This window comes from Aquila chrysaetos, chromosome 1, assembly GCF_900496995.4.
Source record: "Aquila chrysaetos chrysaetos chromosome 1, bAquChr1.4, whole genome shotgun sequence".
NCBI lineage: Eukaryota > Metazoa > Chordata > Aves > Accipitriformes > Accipitridae > Aquila > Aquila chrysaetos.
Genome location: NC_044004.1, coordinates 41,115,460 through 41,140,440, shown reverse-complemented (window position 1 = coordinate 41,140,440; position 24,981 = coordinate 41,115,460). Strand labels below are relative to the sequence as shown.

The window sequence follows — 24,981 nt, the reverse complement described above, 5'->3', positions numbered from 1 at the left end:
AGTAGGTGAAAAATTATGTTAAAACAAATTGAAAGACAAAGAAAAATTTGGGTGGACAAAGCTGTTACTAATTAAAACTTGATATATTCTTGAAAACACATTTAAGTTACCTAAATATTGCATTTCATTTGAAAAGCTTTACATTTATTAGAAAATTCACCAAAATCCTGCTGAAAATCAATGCTAATTACTCGAGTGGCAAGGTGCTGATAAGATGTCTCAGCACTGCGTATCACAGTTCAAGGCAGAGCTCTACCAGAGACATTACAAAATACTGTAATTTGTGACTAATAAAAGTAGTGGGTTTCTTTATCAAGCAGAATATGAGATAAAGCAAGAATTTAAACAAAATCACATTATTGTAATGATTCATACAATTTCTTGATTTATTTCACCCCTTAGTCACAAGTTCATGCCTTCTGTATCATATCAGCAGAGGAAACTATTGGCTCCTAGAAGTGTATCTTTTCATTTCTCTTAATCCTTTTCCTACTTCGGATTTATTCAATTACCACTTCCTTGTGTATGTATAAACATATGCAGGAAGTTAATACTACTTTTTGTTCAGTACTGTGTACCTTCTTTTCCTAGAAAACAGGAAGCAGGAGTCTGGTTTCATACACAAAAGAGACCCTTTGTCACTTGGGCATTAATTGCGTATCTCCCAGGCAAAAGCTGTCTACTCTCAAACTCTTCTTTGAAAGGTGACAGAGCGAAAGCAGAAACTGACTTTTCCAGTTAGTTACATGAATTAATAAATGGAAATCTTTTAGTCTGACACACGATATTTTTTGAAAATAAATATATGTTGCTATACACTATAAAGAAAGATTATGTTTATGCATAACAAACATCCATAGAAATAAAATCAAACCGATCTTTAGGATAGTTCAGCAGTACATCTTTTTCATAATATTTCAAGATTTGCCCCTTGATAGTGGAAATATTTAAAAATCCCTTACAAGAAACCATAATTGTCATAGAAGTAATTGGTGTTACTTTATACCTCATCCTGCTTTAACTGAAGTGGGATCAAACTCATACTCTGCAGAAGCATTTTAGCATTTTAATTTATGTAAGCATATTATTATCCTTTTTAAATTCACCATTGTCTCTTCAGTTAGGATCTCTGCCTCGTTCCTAAGTCAATACGCAGTTATGAATTTCTGGCATCCATAGGTCAGACGGCTGTACAGAGCACTTAAGAGGCAAGCCATGTAAATGATGTGCACAGGTACCATATGCAAAAAAGATCAGGATAGGGCTGTAACTTAGTGTTAACCATTCCTACAGTAAAACAAACACCTATTAAAACTTGGCTTTTAATATGGCTATAATTATAAAACAATCACAATTATTTTAACTGTTTATTACTGTCAGCAACAGTTCACTTACCTCATCAGGGTTGGCATTAAAGGTGAGACTGCCCTCATCTAGCTGCATATACAATTTTCTAAAAGAAAATCCTAGAGGCGGATTCTTATTGTATATAGAACAGTGACCCCAAGTGGATTTGCACAACCTATGAAAATAGAATTAGTCTATTATCAAAATTCCTTTCTGTATTTCATGTATTTTACAGAAGCAAAATGTAATCAACACCGCAAAGCCAAATACTCAAACTGTAGGAGAAGTTAGAAATAGGTTGCTTGTAACACTTAGTTATTAAGTCTTTTGCACGTGTGTTGCTAAAGTCTTCAATTATATGATTATCATTTTCTTCTCACCCAGGTTTTGGTGTATTCGAGTGCAATCTCAAAACATACCCCAGTAGGTGGCATCATAATGACATCCACACAGCTGAGACCTGCGGCACTCCTAGTATCTGATCACTGGATAACTGTGACAAGTTCTCCTGCAGCAGTGTGACATTAAAAAATTGTGTTTCTTTTCTTGTGCCTCAGTTGTGCAGTGAGTGGGACACCACATCTGCACAAAATTATGCCATTAACTCACTGCTTTCCCCATCTGTCCTTTTCTACCTGACTGTCATTTTCCAGTCTTGATTATTTGATCCAGGCCCATTCCTCTATATCTTCCATCACTTCTCAGTTTCTCTCCCTTCTACCCCACTCTGACTCCATATCTCAGTTTCATCGGTTTCTGTCCCTCATCCCAGTGTCCTTGATGACACCATCTGGATTTCCCTTGAACTTTCACTTTCTAGGCACTTTGTTATCTAGATTTGTTATTGAACTGGTAGTTCTGCTTCAACACATCTGTTTTGTAAATAATTAGGCACAATGCTTAGGACCCAGCAGGTAGCCACGGAGGACATCACAGAAACTTTGTTTTGAGTTCAGAAACCTGGATCTTATTTGGACTGAGTTCAGAACTGCAGCCACAGGACCTGCCAAAGCCTGAACTCAAACACATCCAATACATGCAGAATATTGAAGATTAAGATGTCTATAGAGATTATGCAAATTAAGGTTTTTATTAATTTTTATTAATTTTCTAAATCAGGACACATTTTGACTACTGAAGTGTATACTTTGAACTGAGTATTATTTGGGAAGATTTCACTAAAAATGATTGAGCTATTTCCCAGGATGAACTCTGAGAAAAATACTGTACGTTAAGACTATATACTGCATACAATCAAGAAGTTATAGTATCTTCAAGCTTTGGTCCAGGGAATTTATTCGTATTTAGTGTGGTTTTGATACTAAGAACCGAGTACAATGCAATGTATACTGATATACATAAACTTAGAAGCTTAGCAGGATCTTCACTAGAATTCCTGTTTCCTGCCAAGACAACAGTCCCCAACAGCAGAACAATTGTGAGTAAGAAGTTAAAATTGCATTATCCTCTTGCTGAGTTCATAAAGCGTGATAGGAAGTGAAGCTGCTTAATTCAAATGCAGAGGGGCAAAGAAACAGTTGAGGGAAGGAAGAGATGTAGAGCACAATGAAAGAAGAAACAGAACCTGAACAACGATGCAACTATTACAGTAATACTACTTACTGTCTGTTAAGGGGTAAGAATATGTTGTGAAAGAAGATACAAGTTCTGCTCACTGACTATTCTAAAGATAAGTATGATTTCATGAGTCTTTCCTGGCGTTGTAAAACACTAAATATCAAAGAAAATATTATAAATTAAATTTTGATTTTATACTATTTTATTTAATAGAATGTTCCTTTATTAATTTTCTGGACATACAAACTCTGCATATGTTATATAAATGTGTTTCAACGGTTAGACTGCAGAAATTCCACTTGACGCGTGTGCAGAACTGACCTGTTCTTTCCCCCTTCCATCACTCATCTTCCAAAAACATACACTTAAGTTGCTCTAAGACAATTATATAGATGAGTTCTCAACCCTTTCTATCTGGAGCTTCAGCAGAATAGGTTTGCTTGCTCAAGCTAGATATTTGTTTGAAGTTCAGAGAAGTAATAATACAAACATTTGAGATGTGCTTTGAGCTAATACAAAAGTGAAGACAAGTCCTTGTTTTTTTTCCCCATGATATATCAAACAACAGGTGTGTAGTAATACACATGTATACTTGTACCAAGCACACTTGTGTATGTAGTAATCTCCACTAACACCTGATAGTAATTAGAAATCCAGAATAACACATTTTTAAACCACATTCATGTTTCCCCTATGTCAAATCTCATTTAACTTAAGATACCTTTGCTAAGGTTAGAATGACAAAAAGCACACACTGAGACAAATTTAAAATCTAATAATTATTTTTACTATGTCCACGTGATAGTTAATTTTTTTTGCTTACCCTTGCCAGAGAAGCTCATCATTAGCAAGATCCTGCCAGACGCATGAAGCTAGACAGAGATCAGTTGCGTTCAGGTATGACAAAATGGTAAAACTAAGCTCTGGTGGCAGCATTTCCAGGTTAATGAATCCTTCTTGTTCTTTAGATTTTCTTGTCTTCAACAGGTGGTAGATGTCAATGCCTCCTTGGGCTTGTTTGCGATGACTTGTATTGGAAACATTATTAGTAGCTATTCTCCTACCATGTTCTCTGGTAAGATAGCCTTGTCCACTGTATCCTTGGTGTTGCAGTTGCTGGTTCCTAGCAACTCTCCAGAGTCCCTGACCCATCTGCGAGCCTGCTGGACATAAAATCCAAATTAAATGTTGACACCTATTTATAAATATTTGTAAGACAGACTCAGCACACACTGGAAAAATAAAATTGTAGGACTGATCTGAATAGAAAAAAAGTGAGTTTTGTCAAAGTTAATGCTAATGATGTAATCTGTCTCCAATGGAGCAACTGAATAAATACTGAAAACAAACCCCGTAAAAAAACTTGAAGATTTTTTTCAAAAATTTCTACGCTTGAAGAGTTACAAAATTAACAATAAGCTTCTGCAAACAGTACCAAACATTATCTATGTCCTATGCAAGTTAAGAAGCCTTACCATAAGAACATTTGGAATTATTATCTCCAGACTTCCTTTAAAATTTAATAAAAATACCTTATTTAGAGTTAATGAAGTGCTATAACATGTAAGGAGAAACAAAAATGTCTTGAGTAGTGGGTAGCACACAAAATTAGGCCGTGACTACATTAAGAAAAAGCTTAATGGCTTCAATGATAATGCATTAACGATTCAGTTTCTTGTTTCTGAGCACCAAGAGTATCTTTTCAAGCTTTCTTGCACAGTAGCATAAAAACTTCAGGATAAGGCTTCTATATCTTACTAATCACCGTTTGTTATTTTTTGTCAAACTTTGCTGCAGATGGTAATAAAGAGAACAGACCCTGAATGTTAGTCAGTTATCACGATTTCCGAGTGCCACAACTCAAATTTCAGTAACCTGTATTTACCAAGAGAGAAAATTAAAAGTAAAATAAATCATACTAATTCAGTATGAGAATGTTGTCTTAATCCCAGCACAAGTAGTGTATATATGGTGATCTATCTTATTTTTCAACCTTTGCTATGATGACAGATCACTAAAGCGATCATGCTAGTAATCTGCAGGTTCTCAATGCTGACTTTCAAAAAAGAAACACTTATGGCCTGGTCTGGTAGGATCTCACGTGTATTTGAAATTATGTATATTCTATTAGCATGAGGAAGTAAAAACGGGGCTTTAACACTGTTAAAGGCTGGACATGAATGGAAACTGTTCTATGTAAGCAGAAAGAAACAAGCCATGGATGCAATGAGTGATTATGGGAGAAAAATGGAGAAATTAGAGAAATTACAGAAAAAAAGCATAACCAAGACGGAAGTAGACAAAAGACAGGTTCAGCTGGCTGGTGAAGCAGTTACCTATATAAGCATCCATTCAGGGGAAGTTCAAGAATTTATTTCTAGATAAAGCCACAGTTGTGAAGAAACTGTAGTCACACGTATTATATTCAATTTAGTAATATGCAAGGTTTTACATAAATTCATCATTAATTTTATTCTCATTTCTTTTACAGTTACATATTTGGCTTAATTTTTTATCAGACAGAGGCAGGTTAAACCATGATCAACTGCTATAAATTATCAGGCAAGTTTAAAAAAAAAAAAGCTGAATCATACCATAAATAGGATATGCAACTGGCTGCAAGAATGTATGCATAAAGAAGGTATTCTCATTTTGTCGAGACCAGCATAAAATTTTTAAAAGTCCTTCAGGCTACTGGTAAAGTTGCTTCATGAGATAAAGCTATACCACAATCTGCCATTTAAAAAGTGGCAACACAAGGATGAGCGATCTGATGAAAGTGGGGCTCAGTAATTCATGCTGGTGTTTGCATTTAATTTATGAAACTTCTAGCTGTAAAATAAACACATTTCTTCACAAGATTAAGAACCTACCTTTATTTTTCATTGCCTAATAATAAGAGCTAGCAACTTTTTTAAAAGAAACATTGCCAGAGCTGCAGTTGCTCAGTGCCACCTTTTTCTGGTTTTGAACAACTAAATCTCTCCAAGAAGGAAGTTACTAACCTTCATCCCACAGCAGGATCACCAAGCGCTGTTACAACAAAATCAAGAGCTATTAAATGAATTGGTGGTAGGTGTGCCAGAACTGGCATTTGGGACTACAAGCATAGACCCATCAAGTTGCCTGCAGCTCCAACTCCAGCTGCTGCTGCTATTGCCCCTGCCGAGCAGGCAGAGCATACAGTGATGTGCAGTGAAGAACCAAGCTAAAAACCAGTTTGTGTGGGTAGGCAGTAACAGCCAAGGGCTGGAAGGAGGAGAGGAGACTTTCCTAAGGGATGAAAAGAGGAGATAAGGAATATTTCTGAGCAAATTCATTTTGCATTTCAAAAGGAGCTACTATCACCGTGCTAGAGGATTCAATTAATATAAAGTTCCTGTTTTGCTAGGCACTGTATATAAGCTTGTTAATTACTTAAGTACTGTACTTAGATGTCTCTAAATACCTTGGGAGGCTTCAACCAATTCTTGACCTTAGCCCTGCGAGTAGATTGAACGCTGCCAACAAGGCATTACACTTTCAAATATGCAGATGCTAAATTCAGAGGCTGTGTTCACTCTCAGAAGATATCAGATGACCTGAATGACTGAATAAAAACCATCTTTCAATTCAATTATGTAAAAAATTTAGGGTTTTGAAAGAGGTAAATGTATACACAGACATGTAGATGCAACTCAAATATATCTGCACACTTTCTCAGTGTAGCTCTTCACGTAAAAACAAAAATAAAGTCTGCCTGAAAATATAGCATTGACTCCAAACAAAATGATAAAATAGCCAAACAGCAAAATACTAGTTTCAGGGACAGAGAGAACCAGGAGTGAGGGGTTGTAATTCCTCATCATTATTTCAAGCCCTTAACCACTAAGGCAATAGAAATCAGCAGGAAAAAAATATGACAAGATTGCAATATTAAACCTTATATTTCACAAAAGATGAAATGAGAGAACCTATTCTATGTAAACTGTGTATGTCAAGTAGAGAGAAAGGAAAGTTCTGTTAAAAGCAGAAATCTGTTGAGGTAACTTTTTGTAAGACAAATTAAGGAAATTATTTTGATAGTATTTTTGCCACCTTTTCTGATATTAGTTTGTACCATTATAACAAAGCCACATTTCTAAACATCATCTGTTAACTCCCAACTGTTAAAAATCTTCCGAAAATACTAATTATTTGAGCATAGTTTAAATAAAAGAAAGGAAAAGAAAAAAGGATTAACAGGGAATTCAAGGCTCTGAAGATCATTAGGAATCATACCGTGACAAGTTTCATAATCATAATACACCAGGAAGACGAGAAAGACGAGCAGCATTATCAGAAACAGCTCATAGAAAGGCTGTGCCCAGTCAATTATCAAGTGAAGTGCTATCAGGTAAGCATCTGGCAATTTTGTAACAGCTTTCAAACCTCTTCAAAGTCAGATTATCTTTCTGTTCTATATGCACTACTTGTAAAGAATTTGGTAGTGGTCACAGAGGATCAAGTTTTACTACTCAGCCCTAAATCAAATATCCAAATTTTAGTTGCTAGTTTAGTATCTTTATTGCAATATTCAGCTAGAAGTTCCTGTTCACAAAATACATTCTATTGAGGAATACTGAGCTAACAAGAATATTGACAGTTCTTGCTGGTGCTGGTTTTTCTCCCCACACAAAAGCTACTTGCTATACATCACCAACAACATAATCATTTCTAAATTATTTAATACTAGAAGTGGCTCCAAGACAGAAAAAAAATACTGTGTCATTCAAGGAACTAGCCTTCTTATAATGTACTCATATGCTTATACAGAGAATGTCAGTGCAGAAATAATTTTTAAAGTCTTTTTAAATGTAAAAAATGATAAAAAATTCATATATTTGCTATTTTAAGTACCAACTGGAGAAATTTCAGAGAAGAAACAAAGTGAGACAATTTAAACCATTCTCGAACCAGCTGCCGGAAATCCACAAGCTTCAAAATGTGTAGCTATTCAGCAGCCTATATGCTATTTGTTAGATCACATTTTATTTTCTCCATCGCACAATTACTTTCAGCTTTTTAGTAATCCAGGACGAATGCTTTGAGAACTCACTCATAAAACAAGATGGGTAAACTCATTATTATTATTATAAAGCCTTTAAAGTAATGGTGTCCAGGACCATATTTTAAAATTATTTTGAACATACATTTTCAATCTCCAGATTCACTCAAATGTATGGTTCCAAACTTCCAATTATGTAACTTCATCTAATAATTGAAACCTCTTGATAGCTTGGCCGTAATGACTACCACAGTAAAAAGAACACCAAGCTTGTTCATAAACTGCTGATCTTCTCTAGGTCTGTCTGATATCTATCAGAGTCTGACTTCAATTTTAATCATGTCTTCTTCATGTTACTTTGCTCCTGCATAATAAATTATTTTGCAGTGTTGAAGAGCGTGACGGGATATTAAAAGCTAAACATAAGCTAGATTAATGCTGCATTGGTACTGGCTTCTGCTGTATTAAATAAAAACCAACATACGCTCTCGACATAAACCCCCTCCACTTTATGGTAACCGAGCTCTACAGCTGCTGCTTTGCGACCACAATTATGCGAACGGGAAACGTTCCTTCCTTCGCTGTTACCGAAGCCGAAGCTTCGTCCTTCGCAGCTGCGCTCGTAACCGAGGCCTGCTGGTCCCCCCAACGTGAGGGCCTGCCAAACCTGACTCCAGGCAACTACGCTGGCGGCTCCAGAGGCACCGCCAGTCCCTCACGCCCAAGGCCGCCCCAGCTGAGGGGAGCGCCCCGGGGAGCCCCCTTCGCCGAGGGCCGCGGCTGCCCTCCCCCCGCCCCGCGTCCCGAGGAGCTGCGCGGCCGCCCTGCTCGCCACCTCCCCGGCGCCTCACCGAGTCGCGCTTCTCCCCGCAAAGGGGGGCCGGGACCTCGGCCGGGGCAGGCCGGGGCACGACCGCCCCCCGTCTCGGCGGACACCGGCGAGCCAGGCCCCGCGGGAGCCGCCCCCGCGCACCATTGGGCCGCTCCAACGGCCCCGGCTCTCGATTGGATGCGCCGCCCGTCCATCCGCCCCCCTCTGCCCCGCTGAGGGAAATCCGCGGGGCCCCTACCTATGCGAGCTCCGGTCCCAACCGCCGCCGCGACGAGCCCGGCCCGAGTCGGTGCGTGAGCCTCGCCGGGCAGGAAGGGGCCGAGCAGCCCCCGGCGGCGGCGGGGAGAGGCGGCGGGAGCCAGGCAGGCCCCTCCGGCACGCAGGGAGGCCGCCGCCGCCCCGTCTCCTTGCCTGGCAGGTTTGACGTTTGCTGTTGTTGCTGGAAGTGGCGTCACCGCGGAGGGACGCGCGGGAAGCGGAAGCGGCCGTTGGGTCTGGCGGCGGCGGCAGATTCAGTCTGCGCCCGCCGCCGGTCGGCGGGTTCCTGAGGGGAGGCGGCGGGCGGGAAGGGGGTTCCCGCAGCGGCGGCGGCGGCTGGCGCGGGTGAGCGTCGGGACGTCTCTGGGGGCGGGGGTTTGGGCCCCCTCGGGGGCCGGCGGCGCGGCACAGCTCCGAGCCCAGGGCCCCCCTTCTTCTCAGTGGACGGCGAGCCCCGGGGCGGAGCGGGGGAGGCCCGGTCTCCGGCTGGTCTAGGGGCGAGGAAGGGCCGGTGGCGAGCCGGCCCCGGTCCCGCTCTTGCGAGTTCGCCTCAGGGCGCCGGCGCGGCCCCGGGACGGCAGCCAGGGCTTTTTTTTTTTTTTTTTTTTTTCCGCCGGTGTTTCGGTGGCGCCCAGGGCAACCGGCCCGCCACGCGCAGTTCCTTGCGCGGGTCGCTCGTTTGCAAGTATCCTGTGTGCTGGAAGCGAGTCTGTTGCAGGTGGCGCGATAGTGAAGCGCAGTGTTTGTCCTTGACGTTTTTGCATCTCTGCGTAACGGTGTGATTGCCCCCCCCCCCCCCCCCCCCCCCCCCCGCTCCCCGCCGCGTGTAACAGAAGAGTCTAAATACAATTAGAAGAAATTAGAAGACTTTTTTGTTAGGCGTTTTAAAGACAGTGTTTACAGTGTTAAGGTGCTTGGTAACTTGTATGGTTTTTTTTGGTGGTGGGGTGTTTTTTTTTTTTTTGTTTTTGACATTTGTTAGTTCTTTGAATACCATATGCAATTTTGAGAGTAGTTCTTTAAACCACTTGCAGTTCTGTGTTATCATCTCTTAATGCTTTGTTATACCCGGTTTTATTCTGGATAGCCAATGTTCTGTAAGTGTTTCGTCATGAATTCCTACAGGCAAAAGCTGTGTGCCACTTTTTACAGTGTTCACCTTCCCAAGATGTTAAAGTAGTTTCTACCAACTTAACTCTGTTATTTTTATGATCTCTTGAGCTAGTCGGTTTGTAGTGATGGTAGTTGCCAGTTTTTACATCCAGAGGTCTGGTGTAGAAAGGATTGATGATACTTTTGGGAAACTGCCTATATGATTAAATGAATTCCTGTGAGAGTGTCTTCCTCAAGTATTTGCACTGCAGATTAGAGCTTCAGTTTTATGTCAGACTCTTTGAGACTTGTATTGAGATCTGGTTAAATTGGCAAAACCATAGGGTGGATCACTTTGTAAGGCAATGCAGGAAGAATAGCTGCCTCAGTTTCCAAATATGTGAGGTTAAATTGTCTCTAGCCTTTAACAATGATGTTGTGTAGTTATATTTGGCATGACTAATAACCCAGAACCTAATGATTAAAGAGGAAGAACCTGATAATTAAATAGGAAGAAAATACTTTAACAAGGGCAGAACACATGTGAAGATCTTCATCTCCTTGAAGATTGCTGATTTAAACACCATAGAGGCACAAGAGAAAAGAAAGAAAGAAAAAAAAAACCAACAAAAAACAAACCCAGATAATTGTGAGTGCAAGCTTTAACTGTATTTTCTTTTTTTTTTTTTTTTTTTTTACTATAAGTGAACTTTGTGGTCAAGAAGTTCCTTTCAAGAACACTCATTGCTTTAATGAGTAGAACCAAATAACAAAGCTGCAAACTGGAGTATCCGTCAGAATTAATTTCTGACAAGGCTAGACATAATCTCTTTGGAGCGTTTGGTCTTTTAGTCTGAATCTTGTGTCAGCAAGAGAAATGATATAGAAGTCTGTATTTTGAGAATATCTCTTCATGTATAGGCTGTCAGGCAATGCCTTTTCACTGCTTGGATTTGTAGGCTTCCAAGTATTTGTTTTCTGTTATGAAGACAGTGGCAGGCAATTATCTCCCAAGTTCTAGCAGAAAATTGAACAGTAAGTTTCTGTTCTAAGGCTTTATAGCTGAAATCATTACTTTTACTGAGAATTTTGGGGGAAGTACTGTAGAGGATTAAGCCAGTCACAAGCAGATCTCAAGGAAGTGAGGAAGGAGAACTTTTTGTGAGGTGTCAACTTTCTGTACTTCTGTATTTTAACTAACTCTTTTTTTTCTTTTTTTGCCTTGGTTTTTCTCTAAACCGTTCAAAAACCACTGAGTTTGGCTGTTTGCTAATAGACTTTCTAAAGTTCTATCGGTCTGTCCAGATTGCTAAGATGCAAGCCATTTGTTTTCAATTGTGACTTAAGAGCTGGGCTATCATCTGGTCTGCACTTTTAAAGTCTTGTGTTGGAGAAAAGCTAATATTGGTTGCTTATAAACAAACGGTTGTAAGATACAGCAAATAGTACTTATAAGCTGTCTCTAAATATAAACATTTTGAAGCAATGGAGTGAGGGACAAGGTTTTTTAAGATAATTGCTAGTACTGATATTTGAAGGTACTGTTTCAGGTGTTTCATTTTACTATCTGCCAGCCAGGTGGAGTTGCCAGTATTCTTCCTCCATGTGAGATTTTACTAATCAGTTCTGTGTGGTAAAACGTATTAAAAGTGTAAGCTTCCTGTACTTATTTATCCCCTTGATAGATCTAAAAACTGATTTGGATGATGGTGATTTCATGCTTTGCTGATTCTCTTTTGTTGTCTTCCCCCTCCCCTTTATTTTTTTCTTTCTTTCTTGCAGTCTTCAGTTTCCTTTTCCTTGCAGGATCGTTCTGCAGGGAGAAAGTCACCTTTTTGTAGTTTGTACTGAGTCCCTAGATGAGTCTCTTTCTTCTGTGAAGCAAAGCCCACAATAAATAAAAAGCAGGTTCTCAACTTGTGTGTTACAATGTAGAAGTTAAACAGGGACCTTTTGGTTATCATCCCAATAAACTTGCACCTATTTTGAAATATCTAGGCAGTCTGTTACCCCCTCCCCCTAAACAATTTTAAGTGTATTTAATGGATCATCTAAATAGAGAAGTATTGTCTGTGATGAGTTGCTAGTCCTGTCTTCTGATGTTTACACATCCAAACATTGCTCTTTTGGCCAGTGAGCTTGGGGCCAGGTGAAGAAAAGAATAAGCAGCAGTTTTCACTGCTTACGGAGTCTCTGCTCCTTTGAAACAGTGAAGAAACTTGTTTTCACTCAGTTTTAGTGGATTTAGCCAGACCTAAATTCTTAATATGCTTTCAGATATCTTTAAAGATCTTTGGTAGTTGATCAGATTGAGGATTACTACTTGGTCCTATTTAGAATGCATGAAGATGATGGCTGATATTAATTGGCATCGAGCTGTAGCTCTGTGCTGTGTTGTAACACTTTGGAAATAGTAATGTCTAGAAAACAGGAGCGAAAACATTTGAATTTCAGTGATAATTCTATTGCATTTTGTAACTTTTATGTACTTTTTTTTTTTTTTTTTTAAGGAGAATGTACTATATTACATTTATTTCATAATCTGAAAGAAGAATAGCATTTGGAATAATGGCAACAGGAGACCTAAAAGGAAGTTTAAGAAAAATAGAACAAGGACTTCGCTTGTTAAATTATCCAAGAGATGTGGATTATACAGTGTAAGCGGCAGTGTGAATAAATTTATGCTAATCCATGATGACAGCAGGATATGTAAACAAGATATGTATAAATATTAGCATTGCACCCAGTGCTGAGTAAGCAAAGCATATGTCTGTGGGAAGTTGGGGTTTGATACATGTGAACTGGAAGATAAAAGGATGCAGTTTTGCTGTTCTGAGCAATCCTGAGAATAATCCTGAAGTGTATCACTATCTTGTTCTTCTTTCTTCTGCTGTTTTTCTCTTTTCTTTGATTAATCTCTCACCTTTATAATTTCTTTGTAAGTGCTAGCAAAACTTTCTTCAGAAATTTTATCCTGTAAAGATTAAAAAACCCAAGATGTTGAATGTTGAGATGGGAATGCTGGTGGGCTTTAGACTAGACAATGTTAAAATTATATGAGGATCACAAAAGTGTAGTTTTGAGCATTTTACAGATAACAGTCAAGACTGCTGAATGAGATATGCCTGGAAAAAAACCCTTAAAATGAAGGAGATACTTGGATATAATATGCTGGCTATATTAAAACACCTTTCAAGTTAGACGTTTGAATTCATGCGATGAAAGGCTTTTGTTATTTTCTGCTCTGTAAAATACTGTTGTTTCTCAATAGGTTAGTAAAGGGTGATCCAGCTGCATTTCTACCTATCATCAGCTATTGTTTTACATCTTTTTCAACTCACATAGCAGAACTTTTGGTAAAGTGCAATGTGGAACTCACAGCAAAGAGCGACTTGCGTTTTATTGAAGCTATTTATAAGGTATGTGTCTTCATGTTGTTTGCAGAAGAGACACAGTTTTGAGTATGGCCTCATAAAAATTAAGCGTTTAGTTTGAGTTTTACTAGAAAGTGTCAAAAATTTTTGGCAATGAACATGAATTGTAATTCTGTTAGGATTTAAGATGAGTAGTAAGCAACTATGTGGCAAGTCTTTAGATTTTCATGAAAATAAGGATGGATGTTTTTACCCAAATCTCAATTTTGAAACAATTGCAGAAACAGTAATATTATTGTTTTATGTTAGTTTTGAAGAATACCAAAATATTTATTACACAGTAAGTTTTATAGAAATGACCTTAAGAAATCATAAGCAGCAAAAAAAATCACAGCAAACTTTAATAATTGTAATGAAAGCACAATTAAGAAATACAGCTATTTTAAAACTCTATGCCATATCAATGTATAAAGTCCAATACTTAACAGTTGATGAATTGGAATAAAATTCTTAACTGAATAAAAATAATCTTGAGCTATCCTTAAAAATATCCATAAGCACATTTTTATAAAAGGTAGATTGATGTATTAATGAATACTAGCTTATTCAGACTAGTTTTCCATCTGAGGAGGACAGAGGCTCATTTACAAAGAGGCTCTTTGAGAGCCTTACTTAGCCTTCTGATGCGTTTGCTGAGATTAATACAACTGTTTATTGTGTGTTCACTTTGGAAAGTTTTTGTTTAACTTTTTAAAATATTAATGTCTACAGTCATTTATTTCATGAATCTTAAGACTGTGAGTTAAACTTTACAAGAGTGATGTGAATGAAATGTTTCTGGAAGAGGTATGTTTAAAGTCTAGTTAGAAGAACCAGCTGAGAGTGTGTGTATATATATATATATATAACTAAATGAGAAAATAACCAAATGAGAAAAGGTTTAACTGCTGAAGTGCAGAATGAAAGAAAAGATTGTAGAAAAATAACCTGAGCATGCCATTTCTACAGCAAATTGCCTGGTGATTTTTGAAAGTGAAATAAACTCTTACTTTGTTGCAGCTGCTTCGAGATCAATTTCAATATAAACCAATTTTAACAAAGCAGCAGTTTCTTCAGTTTGGCTTTGCAGAAAGAAAAATGCAGATTGTTTGTGACATTATCAACTGTGTGGTGAAAAAACATAAAGAATTAAGTAACTCGAATAAGGTACTGATTAAATGGTAACTTTATTATAAGATAAGTTTCTTTTGACATGCTTGCTGCAGGTAGAAGCTGAAGACCAGTTTATTTGAAGATGCAGCATTGCTGATGGTCAAAGTAGGGGGAAATTAGTATGAAGTTCCATTGTAAGATGCTTGAGTACTATCAGGTATACAAAAGACATGAAGCTGCCAATGCTTCGTAGTATAAACAAAAAAATAGAATGAAGATAGATCTGGTATTTGGTATCTTTACCTAAGTGACATATTTTCTTTTACACTTCTCGACATAGTGAATGTTTATGTAACTCGATAGACTTTGCAGGTAGATTTAAAAACAAAGCAAACTCATCTGATATGTTGAAGTTCTGGTAACATTTAATTTAAACATGACACTTGTATTTGTTTCGGTGGTATACATCTCAAATCTGATTGTTTTCATTAATCATATTTGTTTTACATTGTGAAGGCATTTTTTTTTATTGGTTTATGCTGTGTATCAATCTGTGCTTTAATAGAAGGAATTTTCAGTCTTCGTATTTTACAGGATTTTGTTTCGTTTGAGTGTATAACAAGTCTTCAGGACTTCTGTATACTTCGTTTGTCACTTTTGGGGGCATAACTACATATTTTTCATATTTGTCTTTCAACTCTGGTGCAACTTGTCTTTTCTATTTTTGACCAGCTTTGATGCAGCCTTGCATAGGCATTAATAAGTTTATGAATATGGCATTAACTTCCAGATCTGTTTTTTCTGTAAATTAGGGTGATACTTAATTTTTTTTTTGACATTATTGTACTGCAGAAGTTTAAATGTGTTTGTCCCATGCAATATTCCTGCCTGTTAATGATGGCAGGAATGGGGTGTGTCATCCTGTGCCCTTGTCATCCATCTCTGCCCCTCCCCCCCCCAAATATTCCTGTGCTAGAAGCATAATTTTTTTTTTTCTTCACTTGGAAGGTTAAATACCAAACGAGGAAAAAACTCAGATCTTTTAAATATGAAGTATGGTCAAATTGTGATAATGTCCTTGCTGATCCTAGTGGCAGTGGTCTGAATTCCAAACAGGTATGAAAATAGTTTTTATGTTGTGTGTCTAAAGGTTAACCTCATTTGTAGCAAGTCAGGCTCTTTCTGGAATATGTGCTTTCATTTAGGTTTTAATGCTTGCTCAGACTAGGTTTGTGTTTTGTTTTGTGTGGGTTTTTTTTTTTTTTTTCCCCCCCCAAGGTGTGGTTGACTGAAATAATAGCTGAAATACAAAGGATATTGCTTCTCTCTTTTCTGAGTAGTTGATCTCAAAGTCTTGGTGGTAATGATCTAGTACTGTTCTTTGCTGTTTGAATTGTATCAAACAGAGGGCAGCAATGAAAATGAAGATACAATTGGAAAAAGCATGTACATCCTGTTTGGAGATTGAAGTGTGTTTGGCCTAACATTGCAGTGCTTTCAACAAGCTTTTTGTTATTTTGTCTGAATATGTTCAACAAAGATTTCTTAACATAGTATTCCTCTTGGCTTTGGTTTTACAAGAGTAACACTTGATTTTATGCGCTATGCTACTCTTGACCTGTGGAGGACATGGCTTTCCTAGTATTTTTCCGCTAAAAGGGTGCAAAGTAAAATTGCACAAAACTTTTAGGACTGTGACTGCCCATTAAATGTTGGTGACTTCTATTTAGAAGGAAAATGCTGATTTTAGCAGTGAGGAAAACTTCACAAAGAAAATATTTGGAATGATTTATCTGGTGCTTCTGGTTGTTGAATGGTAGAACTGAATGGGGATATATGTGAGTGTGTTGATTCTCTAGAAGAGGAGAGTTTTAGCTTCACTAAAACGTCTAGGAATCTGGAAGTGTTTAAGGTGCTGCACAAAACTAGTAATTGTGGGTTCTTAATCATTAGGTAATTTATTTTGTTTTGTGGCAGGTAGTGACCATAGAACTTGATCCACGTGGAAAGAAAGGCAAAATTTGTCTCATATTTTGTTCTCTCTAAGGGAAGCATTCAAAGGAAGTGAAATGTGTAGCTAGTAGGGCTATTTTGCTGACAGTTGTCAAGGAAAAGAGAGAGTTCTAATCTTCCTAGTTAAACTTTTGTTTCTCAATGTTTGAGTGGTGGTTTTGATGTCTATACATATGTTAAAACATGCAGTGAGATTCATACCTCCTGAACCACACTGAGAAATCTAACAATGCTTACAATAAGAGAGGACATTAATACCTTCATTACTGTTTATGGAAGGGAATCAAGGTACACAGTACATATGGTAAAGCGTGTGCATATTTGTTTTACAGCTCTTTCTTGTCTATATGATTTTTTTAAAGTAAGCTGCCTGCTGTTGCTTTCTGCGTTTTGCAGCTAGTTGGGATAAGATTGTCAGATATAGATAAATACTAAAATGATAGGTCTTTTGTGTCAGTTACTTGGCTGATGAATTGAAATGTTCTGGTAATGAATAACACCAGTGATTTTTTTTAACATACTCAAAAGAAGCCTCAAGTAGAACGGCACTCAGGAAATGAAGTTAATGGTGACCTTCATCCACTACCCCTTCCAGCACAGGGAGGTAATGAAGAAGAATTGTACCTAGATCGTGATGTTGTGGAAGTTAAATGTGAACAAGTAAGAACTTTTATTTTAAGATGCTGTCTGTATTCTTAACTTTTCTTACAGGGCTTTTCTAAAGGGATAAAGGTTTTAAGAAGATAGCTGCTCCTTAAGTATAACTAATCGATATGTAATAAATATATTGAAAAAGTTGAAAAAAAGTCAGTTAAATTGTACTGTCCTTTAAACAGCCAGTTCTGTCAACAGTTTCTTTTAAAAGTTGAGTTCCATGAACAGGCATATTATGGCAATTCTGAAAGAAAAATAATTTTCTAATGTTGCAGAATGTGGTTGCTGAACTTGAGGAAGATTACATTTAATTTCATTGATCAAATGATAAATTATATCTGTTTTGAAATTAGGGGAAATGTGTTCTTAACCATATTTTCAGGTCATAGAAGATAATTCTCAGATTGAGTTCCTAAAGAGTCAGCTCGCTGATTGCCAGGAAAAGCTTCATAAGCTAGATTGGATGGAAGATAAACTATGTGTTTTAGAAGAGAAACTGAAAGGAAAGGTGATCATAGATGAGAAGGACTGGAATAACTTGTTGAGTCGAGTTTTGCTTCTTGAAACAGAACTTTTGTTGCAATCCAAAAAGGTATGTTAACTTCTGTTTTTCTTCTCAAAGAAAAGTTGCCCAGACACAATGTTGTCAGCCTGTTTCTGCTCTTCCTGCCTCCTGATTTATAATTTTTCACTATTTTTAAAGGCATGATCTGATGGAATTGCTGTTTATGGAGTTGGTGGTATTTTTCTCTTAACTGTTAAGTTCTGGTTTTTTTCTCATGCTCTACGAAGCAAAGCTCTCAATTGGAAATTGTTTTCTTGCAGGTACAGCAGGTATAGCTAAGTCTATTTTCATTTGTAATGACTGTGTGTGTGTTAATTTCCTAGCAAACTTGTAGAAGGAAGCTTTTGAAGACTCTTAATTATGCTGTCTTTGAAAGTGTAATGTTTCTCTAATTGAAAGTTTCATGATGCTAGTGACACATTTAAGGGTTTCCTTTTTCTAGTCTGCATTATTCTGGATTTCTTATACTGGTCTGTAAATGTTGTTGCTGTTGATACAGTTGAATATCTATTTTTTTAATTCTCCAAACTCTAATCAGATACAGATATTCCCCTTGGAAGACTAAGTCTTCATTCTGTATAACTATCATTGACACAAATAGATGGCTAGCTCAATGGAAAATACAAGGTTAATGGAAAAGTTAATTCTTATTTTAGTCCTATTCTTAGTTTGTGGCTCTTTGAAATTTCTAGCCTAATAAATAGTCTTTCTCCTTTTTGCAGCCCCCTCCCCTTCCTATTTCTTGTCCATGATGTTAGTTGCATTTTTAAATTCGTGAAAGTGCTACAGTTGTAATGTGGCTACATTTGTTGTATCTGTCAGAGTAAATCAAGTATTTTGTTGCATTAAGACTTTGTGCTATTTTTCATGCTGTTGAAAGGTCCTTGTATGCACATTGTATCATTTCATATATGTACACATGTAAATATTTTGAGATGCAGTGGACCATAACATCAGTTCTGTGATCACATGCTTAATTACAAAGTGTATTTGCATATGTATCTTGTGTATCCTCCAGATACTGTCAGATGCTTTCCAGAAGTTGAAAACTCTTGTGGAAAATAGTTGATCAGTGTTGCATTTTTCTCTGTAGTTGTAAAAATGTTGAATTTACTTGTAAACAGGAGCTTTGTGTGTGTGGCTGGCCTTGTGTTGTGGTTTGACCCCAGCCAGCAACTAAGCACTGCATAGCCGCCCGCTCACTCCCCCACCCTCACCCCTGGTGGGGTGGCAGAGAGAATCAGAAGAGTAAAAGTGAGAAAACTCCTGAGTTAAGGACAGTTTAATAGGTAAAGCAAAAGCTGCACACGCAAGCAAAGCAAAACAAGGAATTCTTTCACCAATTCCCATGGGCAGGCAGGTGTTCAGCCATCTCCAGGAAAGCAGGGCTCCATCACATGTAACGGTGACTTGGGAAGACAAATGCCATCACTTCAATCGTCCTCCCCCTTCTTTCTTCTTCCCCCAGCTTTATATGCTGAGCATGACATCATACGATCTGGAACATCCCTTGGGTCAGTTGGGGTCAGCTGTCCCAGCTGTGTCCCCTCCCAACTTCTTGTGCACCGCCAGCCTACTTGGTGATGGGGTGGGGTGAGAAGCAGAAAAGGCCTTGGCTCTGTGTAAGCTCTGCTCAGCCGTAGTGAAAACATCTCGGTATGATCAACACTGTTTTGGTCACAAATCCAAAACATAGCCCCATACCAGCTACTATGAAGAAAATTAACTCTATCCCAGCCAAAACCAGCACACCCTGCAAATTTGAAAATGTCACTGATACTTGTATACAAGATGTTTTTTTTCTGTGTGCCTTTGCTAGTTATGCAAAGTCTTGAAATGGAGAAGTGTTCAGACTGATCACGAGGTCGTTTATAAAGGCTGTAGCTCAAATGATAAGGATTGACATTCTCAATCACTTTTTTTTAAACACAGTTTCAGGTCAGTAATGGCTCGAGTGATTTACCATTTGAAAACAATTTCTTATGGATATTGTAATTTAATTATCAATGACATGTATCCAAATAACACCACCAATGATACTGTTTTCTTCTGCTAGCAGTCTCAAGAGGCCTTCAGCTGAACAGCCACAGACAATTTTCTTCCTCTTTCAAGTGTACTCTCTTCAAGAGATAGTTGTTGCATTTGTGACGGTAGCAGCATGGGAAAGCTTGTGTTTCAGAGTAGGCTGCTGCTTTTATTTCTGTAAATTTGGTTTATTATTATTTCAGTAACATGTTTATTGCTGTTCTTCAAAGGTTTGGAATAGTGTTTGGAAAATACTTAACATTAATATCACTCAAATATTTCCAGTAAGATAATTATATTTCTGTGCTGCATGTTACTAAAAGCAGTCATCTGCAGAAACAAGTTTGAATGTAGTTTGTGTGTGGCATTGTTGCTTGTCTTTTTTCAAAGCAAAATAAGCTGGTTTTTATATAAAAAAAAGTCTTCAAAACCCTAACTTTTTTGCAATAGGCATTTGAAAACCGCCAAGAAATAATCCTTTAGGCCAGAGAATTGCTGCTGCTTTGTTTCATGAGATTCCATCCAAGTTGTGCTTCACAGATAGAGAAGCAATTCAGAATTACTCCTTTCTTCTTTCTCTTGCATTTTTCAGGAAACTTTTGGCATCTAGCCAACATAGCAGGAGCACTCTAAGATCTGTCTTGCACTGCTGCCAAAGTAGCAGCAGCTGTGCATTTAGCTCTGGGAAAGTCTGAAAGCTACCAAATCCATTTCAATGAAAGGAATTGAGCAGAAGTAGTCAGTGCACATAACTTCTTTTTTTTTTTTTTTGAGAGGCATCCATTATTACAGTTTTTTCCAGCTTCTTCCCACACAATACCTACTATTTCTCCCTCATTCACTTATTTGGGTATAATATTCCCTTGTTGACTGATATAGTTACTCCAGTATACAAAGTGATATACTTTATCAAAGTTGAGATTTCAAATCATAATGATAGCTCATTGGTGAAAAAAGTCTAGATGTTTGAGTGTTGGATTTTTTTAATTTTGAAATTGGAAAATTGCACTCAAAACCATTTATTGTTAGTACAATATTAATTTTTTTCCTTGTTTATGAACAGCCCTTTCTAAGCTAGATTGAGTTAAACTGAGAACCTTTCTTAAAAGAGCCCTCTCATTTAGGAGCCTGAGAAACTAGCTTAAAATAGGCTTTTGAATTCTAAGCATTTAAGTGGAATTAATTTCAGTTCATCTATAGGGTAATTTTTCTAGGACTGAGGAGCTGCATTCCTGAATATCAACCAGGAGTAGAAGGCATGCTTATTTTGTTAGGGTAACGGCAGCCAATGTCAAGATGTAATTGTTAGCACAGGCCAAGAACAGACTGATTGTTCATTCTACTCATACCTAAGTTATATGCACTATATTTGGACCTGGTTTTGAGCTGTTTACGAATGCAATATTGATGTTAAAAAAGCCCTCATTAAATGGACTAGTTTTTTAATGCAATGTATGTATGGAAATTTTGGATTTTTTTAGTCCTGTAAAGACATTTGTGCAGTGCCAACATACCTGGATGGTGTAGCAAATGCATACATAATTGTACTTAAATATACTTTTCTTCAGTCAAGATGATTTAAACAGTATGTATGGCTAAAATGCAGTAAACTTGTATTTCAGGGAGACTTACCTACAGAGTTCAGCAACGTAAGTCAAGAATGTACTTCTAGTAGGATTCCAGTTTCTCCTGGTGCGTATTAATGATTTTCTTTTTAATTAACATCATATGCTAAACGCTTCTTGATGATCTTGACTAAAAACATGGTTTTTATGTAGAGAATTGCAATTTAGTGACCTCTGAGTTTAAATGCATGCTGCAAATTAGAAGTTAACCTGCTAGTTATTTCATGTTTGTAATTTATCCTTTAGAAGCTTTACTTTACTGAAATAGTTGTTAAAGCATTAATGAAAATATATAGCATAGTAATGAATAGTTACAAATAACTACTAAAAATCTCAAAGATGCAAATTTAATTAAGGTGCTATAGCTAAAGATGTGAAAAACAATAATGTTATCTGCACTTTAAAAAGTTATGTTTTAAAAATAAGCTATTCATAAGCACAAAAGGAATTATATTTGCTGTCACAGGTTTGTTATAATCAAAATAGTATCACATTTACGATCTTTTTTACTTTTATAATGGTGCTCAGGACAAATCAGGGCTTTTTCATTATAATCCATTTTGTTTTTCACATCACTGCTGAACATCTTCTATAGTTTCATCCCTTTTGAAGCAGTTAGCAGCTATTCAACTAGCATTTTTGCTAAGCTTTCTTATTTTGAAGAGCAAGACAAAAATATTTTTCTTCCATTTCCAACTTAATTTTGATAACATACAAGTAGTAAATGAAACAGCCTTAAGTGGGAAAGAAATTAAAAACATTCCCCAGGCCATAAGTAATTCTTCTGTCTTCCTCAATGGTAGCTCTTTAGCCCTTACCTTGTATCATTCTCTTTATTAATTTGGCCTGTTTCCCCTATGGCAGCTGTTATTCCTACCACCAGTAGTAAGGAGGATATTCTATTTCCCATTCTCACTTATTAGGCATTTTTGTCCAGTGTTGGGCTGTTGTATTGAAATTAAAAGCAAAACTCAGTAATCCAGTTTCCATGGAAATTAGGAAGGCAGTTTCTTGGTTATGTCAAAGTTTGTTTTAATTTTGAAGTCTCAGAAATGGGACCTTCTTTTTACAGACCTTAGAAAGCTTGCAACATGTTTACTTCCTTTCATAAATTTAGTGGTATGTTACTGACACTTGAGGACTTCATAGTCAGCAAGTAGGCTGATGGTCTTTAAAAGAGAATTTTCATATTTTCAGACTTCTAGAATTCTTCTGAATTTGTTATTCCTGTTTTTCTAAAATATGATTCAGGAAATTTTAGGCATACAAGTTATGTGGCCAGTCTTAACTCTTCTGTCTGAGATGTACACTACTCAGAATGCTTTGATGCTCTTTTTGGTTGTAGTGCTCTTCAGGATTCAGAGCTGTACAGAAGAAACAATTTTTAATTTTAATTGAGTAAAAATAATTTAATATGATTTTATGTACAGAATAGTGTAGCTAAACATGTTCCAAAGGTGGCCTTACTAAAAATAAGGGTATGGGAACACTTTTTTTCTAAATACTAAATTCTCTTCCCTGACAATAGTACTCTAAAATTGCAAAGAGTATTAAAGCCTTCCCAATGTAAAAGAAAAATCTGTTTCTGCTGAATGGATCCTAAACCTGTCCCAACAGGAGGAGAATTAGGGAAACAGCAAGAGATTGACACAAATTTTAAGCTAAGCAAGAAGGTGATGATTTTGTTTATATTTATGCTGCTTATAAGACAGGTTACTTATCACAAATTAAAGACATGTTTGAACAGGCAGTTTACAATAAAAATAATGTAAACTACTTGAAATTATTATTACATATTTGACCCAGTCTGTTATACATAGTATACTGTACTTACCTTGTTTTAAGAAAATGAGAAACCTATTTTGGACCCTCACCAGTAGCTTTTCTTCTCTCTCTAAACAATGCATTCTGTTCTGTTATTACATACTGTAAATCAAGCTATTTGATAGCTGACCTTGCAATAAGAGAGCAAAAAGGCAAAGGTGACACAAAAATGAGTATTTCTCCATAGGTACAGAGAGGAAGGAGGAGATGCCAGAGAGTCTTCATCAGTGGTCTGGATACAGTTCACTATTATCCACAGACCCATCTCCCAAAGCCATGACCATTAATTCTCATGATCTGACAGATGTTTCAAAGGTAAGTAAAACTGGCAAATGCTTAGGTGATTTCCTTTCTGAGGTCAAGAGAACAAGTAAGCATTAGTTTTAGTTGTTTATACTACTAGTGAAAAACAAGGAAACTGCAAAACTACATCTAGGTCTGTCTCATAAAAATCCTTTTGATATGTAAACAGTGCTTAAAGTCACATTTTCTCTATGAATTTTTCAGGTTGAATGTCCATCTGAAGAATGTTAGCTTTGAAGAGTTCACTAACTTTGTTGCTTTTAAATTGCAGGAGACAACAAGACAAAGAATGGAAAGGATAAGTAAAATGTAAGTAATAGGAGAGGGCAGCAGGAATTCATTTCCCAGGAGGGAGTCGTACTGGACTAAGGCATATAGAGAACGTACATATGTGTTCCAAACCTCAAAGGTCTCTACATCAGGTGTGGCATTTCCTTATGACTCCACTGGATAATAAATCCACTTACAGTTCTGTATTTGTGGGATGAGTCACTGTTTTGGTTTCTAAAAGGCAATAGAAAGCATTCTTAATAGTATTAACTAGAGATTAAATAGTGTTTAGAATCTGGTTGACAAGGAATAGCAATATTATTTATCTTCTGATAGGAATTCCCTGGTACTGGCAACTTTTCTTCCCGAAAAATAACTACAATAGCTTAACTCTGTTTTTTATTATTTAAGGAAAGGTTAAACCAATTTCAGCCTAAGCATTGTGATAACTGTATTAAGGTATATTTGATACTAGTCCTGCAATCTGTAATGAAAGTTTTTTATGTAAGAAATATTTTTATTACACTTGAAGAGAAATGCTCTGCTGTATAATGTTTCTTTAGCAAGAGATTTCTATTCTATAAGTACCTGGCCTGAAAAAAGCTGTAGTCTTTTTTGTGATTTAATTCTATTGTGTGGGTTACTTGATATGTGGTTTTTTGATATGTGGTAGACATTTAAAATGCAAACCAATTGCAGAGGAAAAGGGGGGATGAGAGGAAGCTTAAGGTTTCATGCTGCTTGTTAGTATTTTGGATTCATTAGAAAGTTAAAGGCAAGTCAGCTGTTTCTTACTGTATTTTAGTAAGTGTGTGTGTGTGTAAACAAAATTTATTTTCAGAATTGAAGAAACCTCAGAATTGTTGAAAACATCAAGCAACACCTCTGAGAAGACCTGAAAGCACAGGTCTTCAGACCTGGTCCCTGTAGACTTATGGATATCAGAACTAATATGTATGTTTGTACAGCGTTAAATTTTTAATATATCAAATTTGTTATGATCACAAGTCCTTTTATTCCTTTGAATAAATATTTTTCTCTAA

The 24,981-nt window shown here is 37.1% G+C and overlaps 2 protein-coding genes across 6 annotated transcripts in view; one reads left to right on the top strand and one right to left on the bottom strand.

Annotated features, from left to right (window-relative positions):
* FBXO8 (F-box protein 8) overlaps positions 1-9,224 on the bottom strand; it is an 18,712-nt gene extending 9,488 nt beyond the window's left edge. The window contains exons 1-3 of one of the 5 annotated variants that reach the window (XM_030040474.1): positions 9,022-9,224; positions 3,749-4,085; positions 1,396-1,522 (exon numbers count right to left, since the gene is read on the bottom strand). In XM_030040474.1, coding sequence (XP_029896334.1) covers positions 1,396-1,522; positions 3,749-4,077 — 456 coding nt within the window. In that variant the 5' untranslated portion in view covers positions 4,078-4,085; positions 9,022-9,224. Of the gene's footprint in view, positions 1-1,395; positions 1,523-3,748; positions 4,089-8,435; positions 8,765-8,802; positions 8,908-9,021 lie in introns of those variants that run through there. The other 4 variants (XM_030040733.2, XM_030040301.2, XM_030040389.2 and 1 more) reach the window with 4 other exon arrangements.
* Positions 9,222-24,981, top strand: CEP44 (centrosomal protein 44). The gene is made up of 11 exons (XM_030041130.2): positions 9,222-9,386; positions 12,644-12,790; positions 13,405-13,552; positions 14,567-14,713; positions 15,668-15,775; positions 17,201-17,332; positions 17,709-17,918; positions 21,539-21,608; positions 23,553-23,680; positions 23,940-23,977; positions 24,780-24,981. Exons 2-11 carry the CDS (start codon positions 12,702-12,704, stop codon positions 24,835-24,837), a joined length of 1,128 nt encoding a protein of 375 aa, XP_029896990.1. The 5' UTR covers positions 9,222-9,386; positions 12,644-12,701; the 3' UTR covers positions 24,838-24,981.

Excerpts from the sequence above, each read along its gene's own strand:
- CEP44 (XM_030041130.2), top strand. The coding sequence starts at position 12,702 with ATGGCAACAGGAGACCTAAAAGGAAGTTTAAGAAAAATAGAACAAGGA. Across the intron at positions 13,553-14,566 it reads TTATTGAAGCTATTTATAAG|CTGCTTCGAGATCAATTTCA; the intron begins GTATGTGTCTTC and ends ACTTTGTTGCAG. Across the intron at positions 15,776-17,200 it reads GTGGTCTGAATTCCAAACAG|AAGCCTCAAGTAGAACGGCA; the intron begins GTATGAAAATAG and ends CATACTCAAAAG.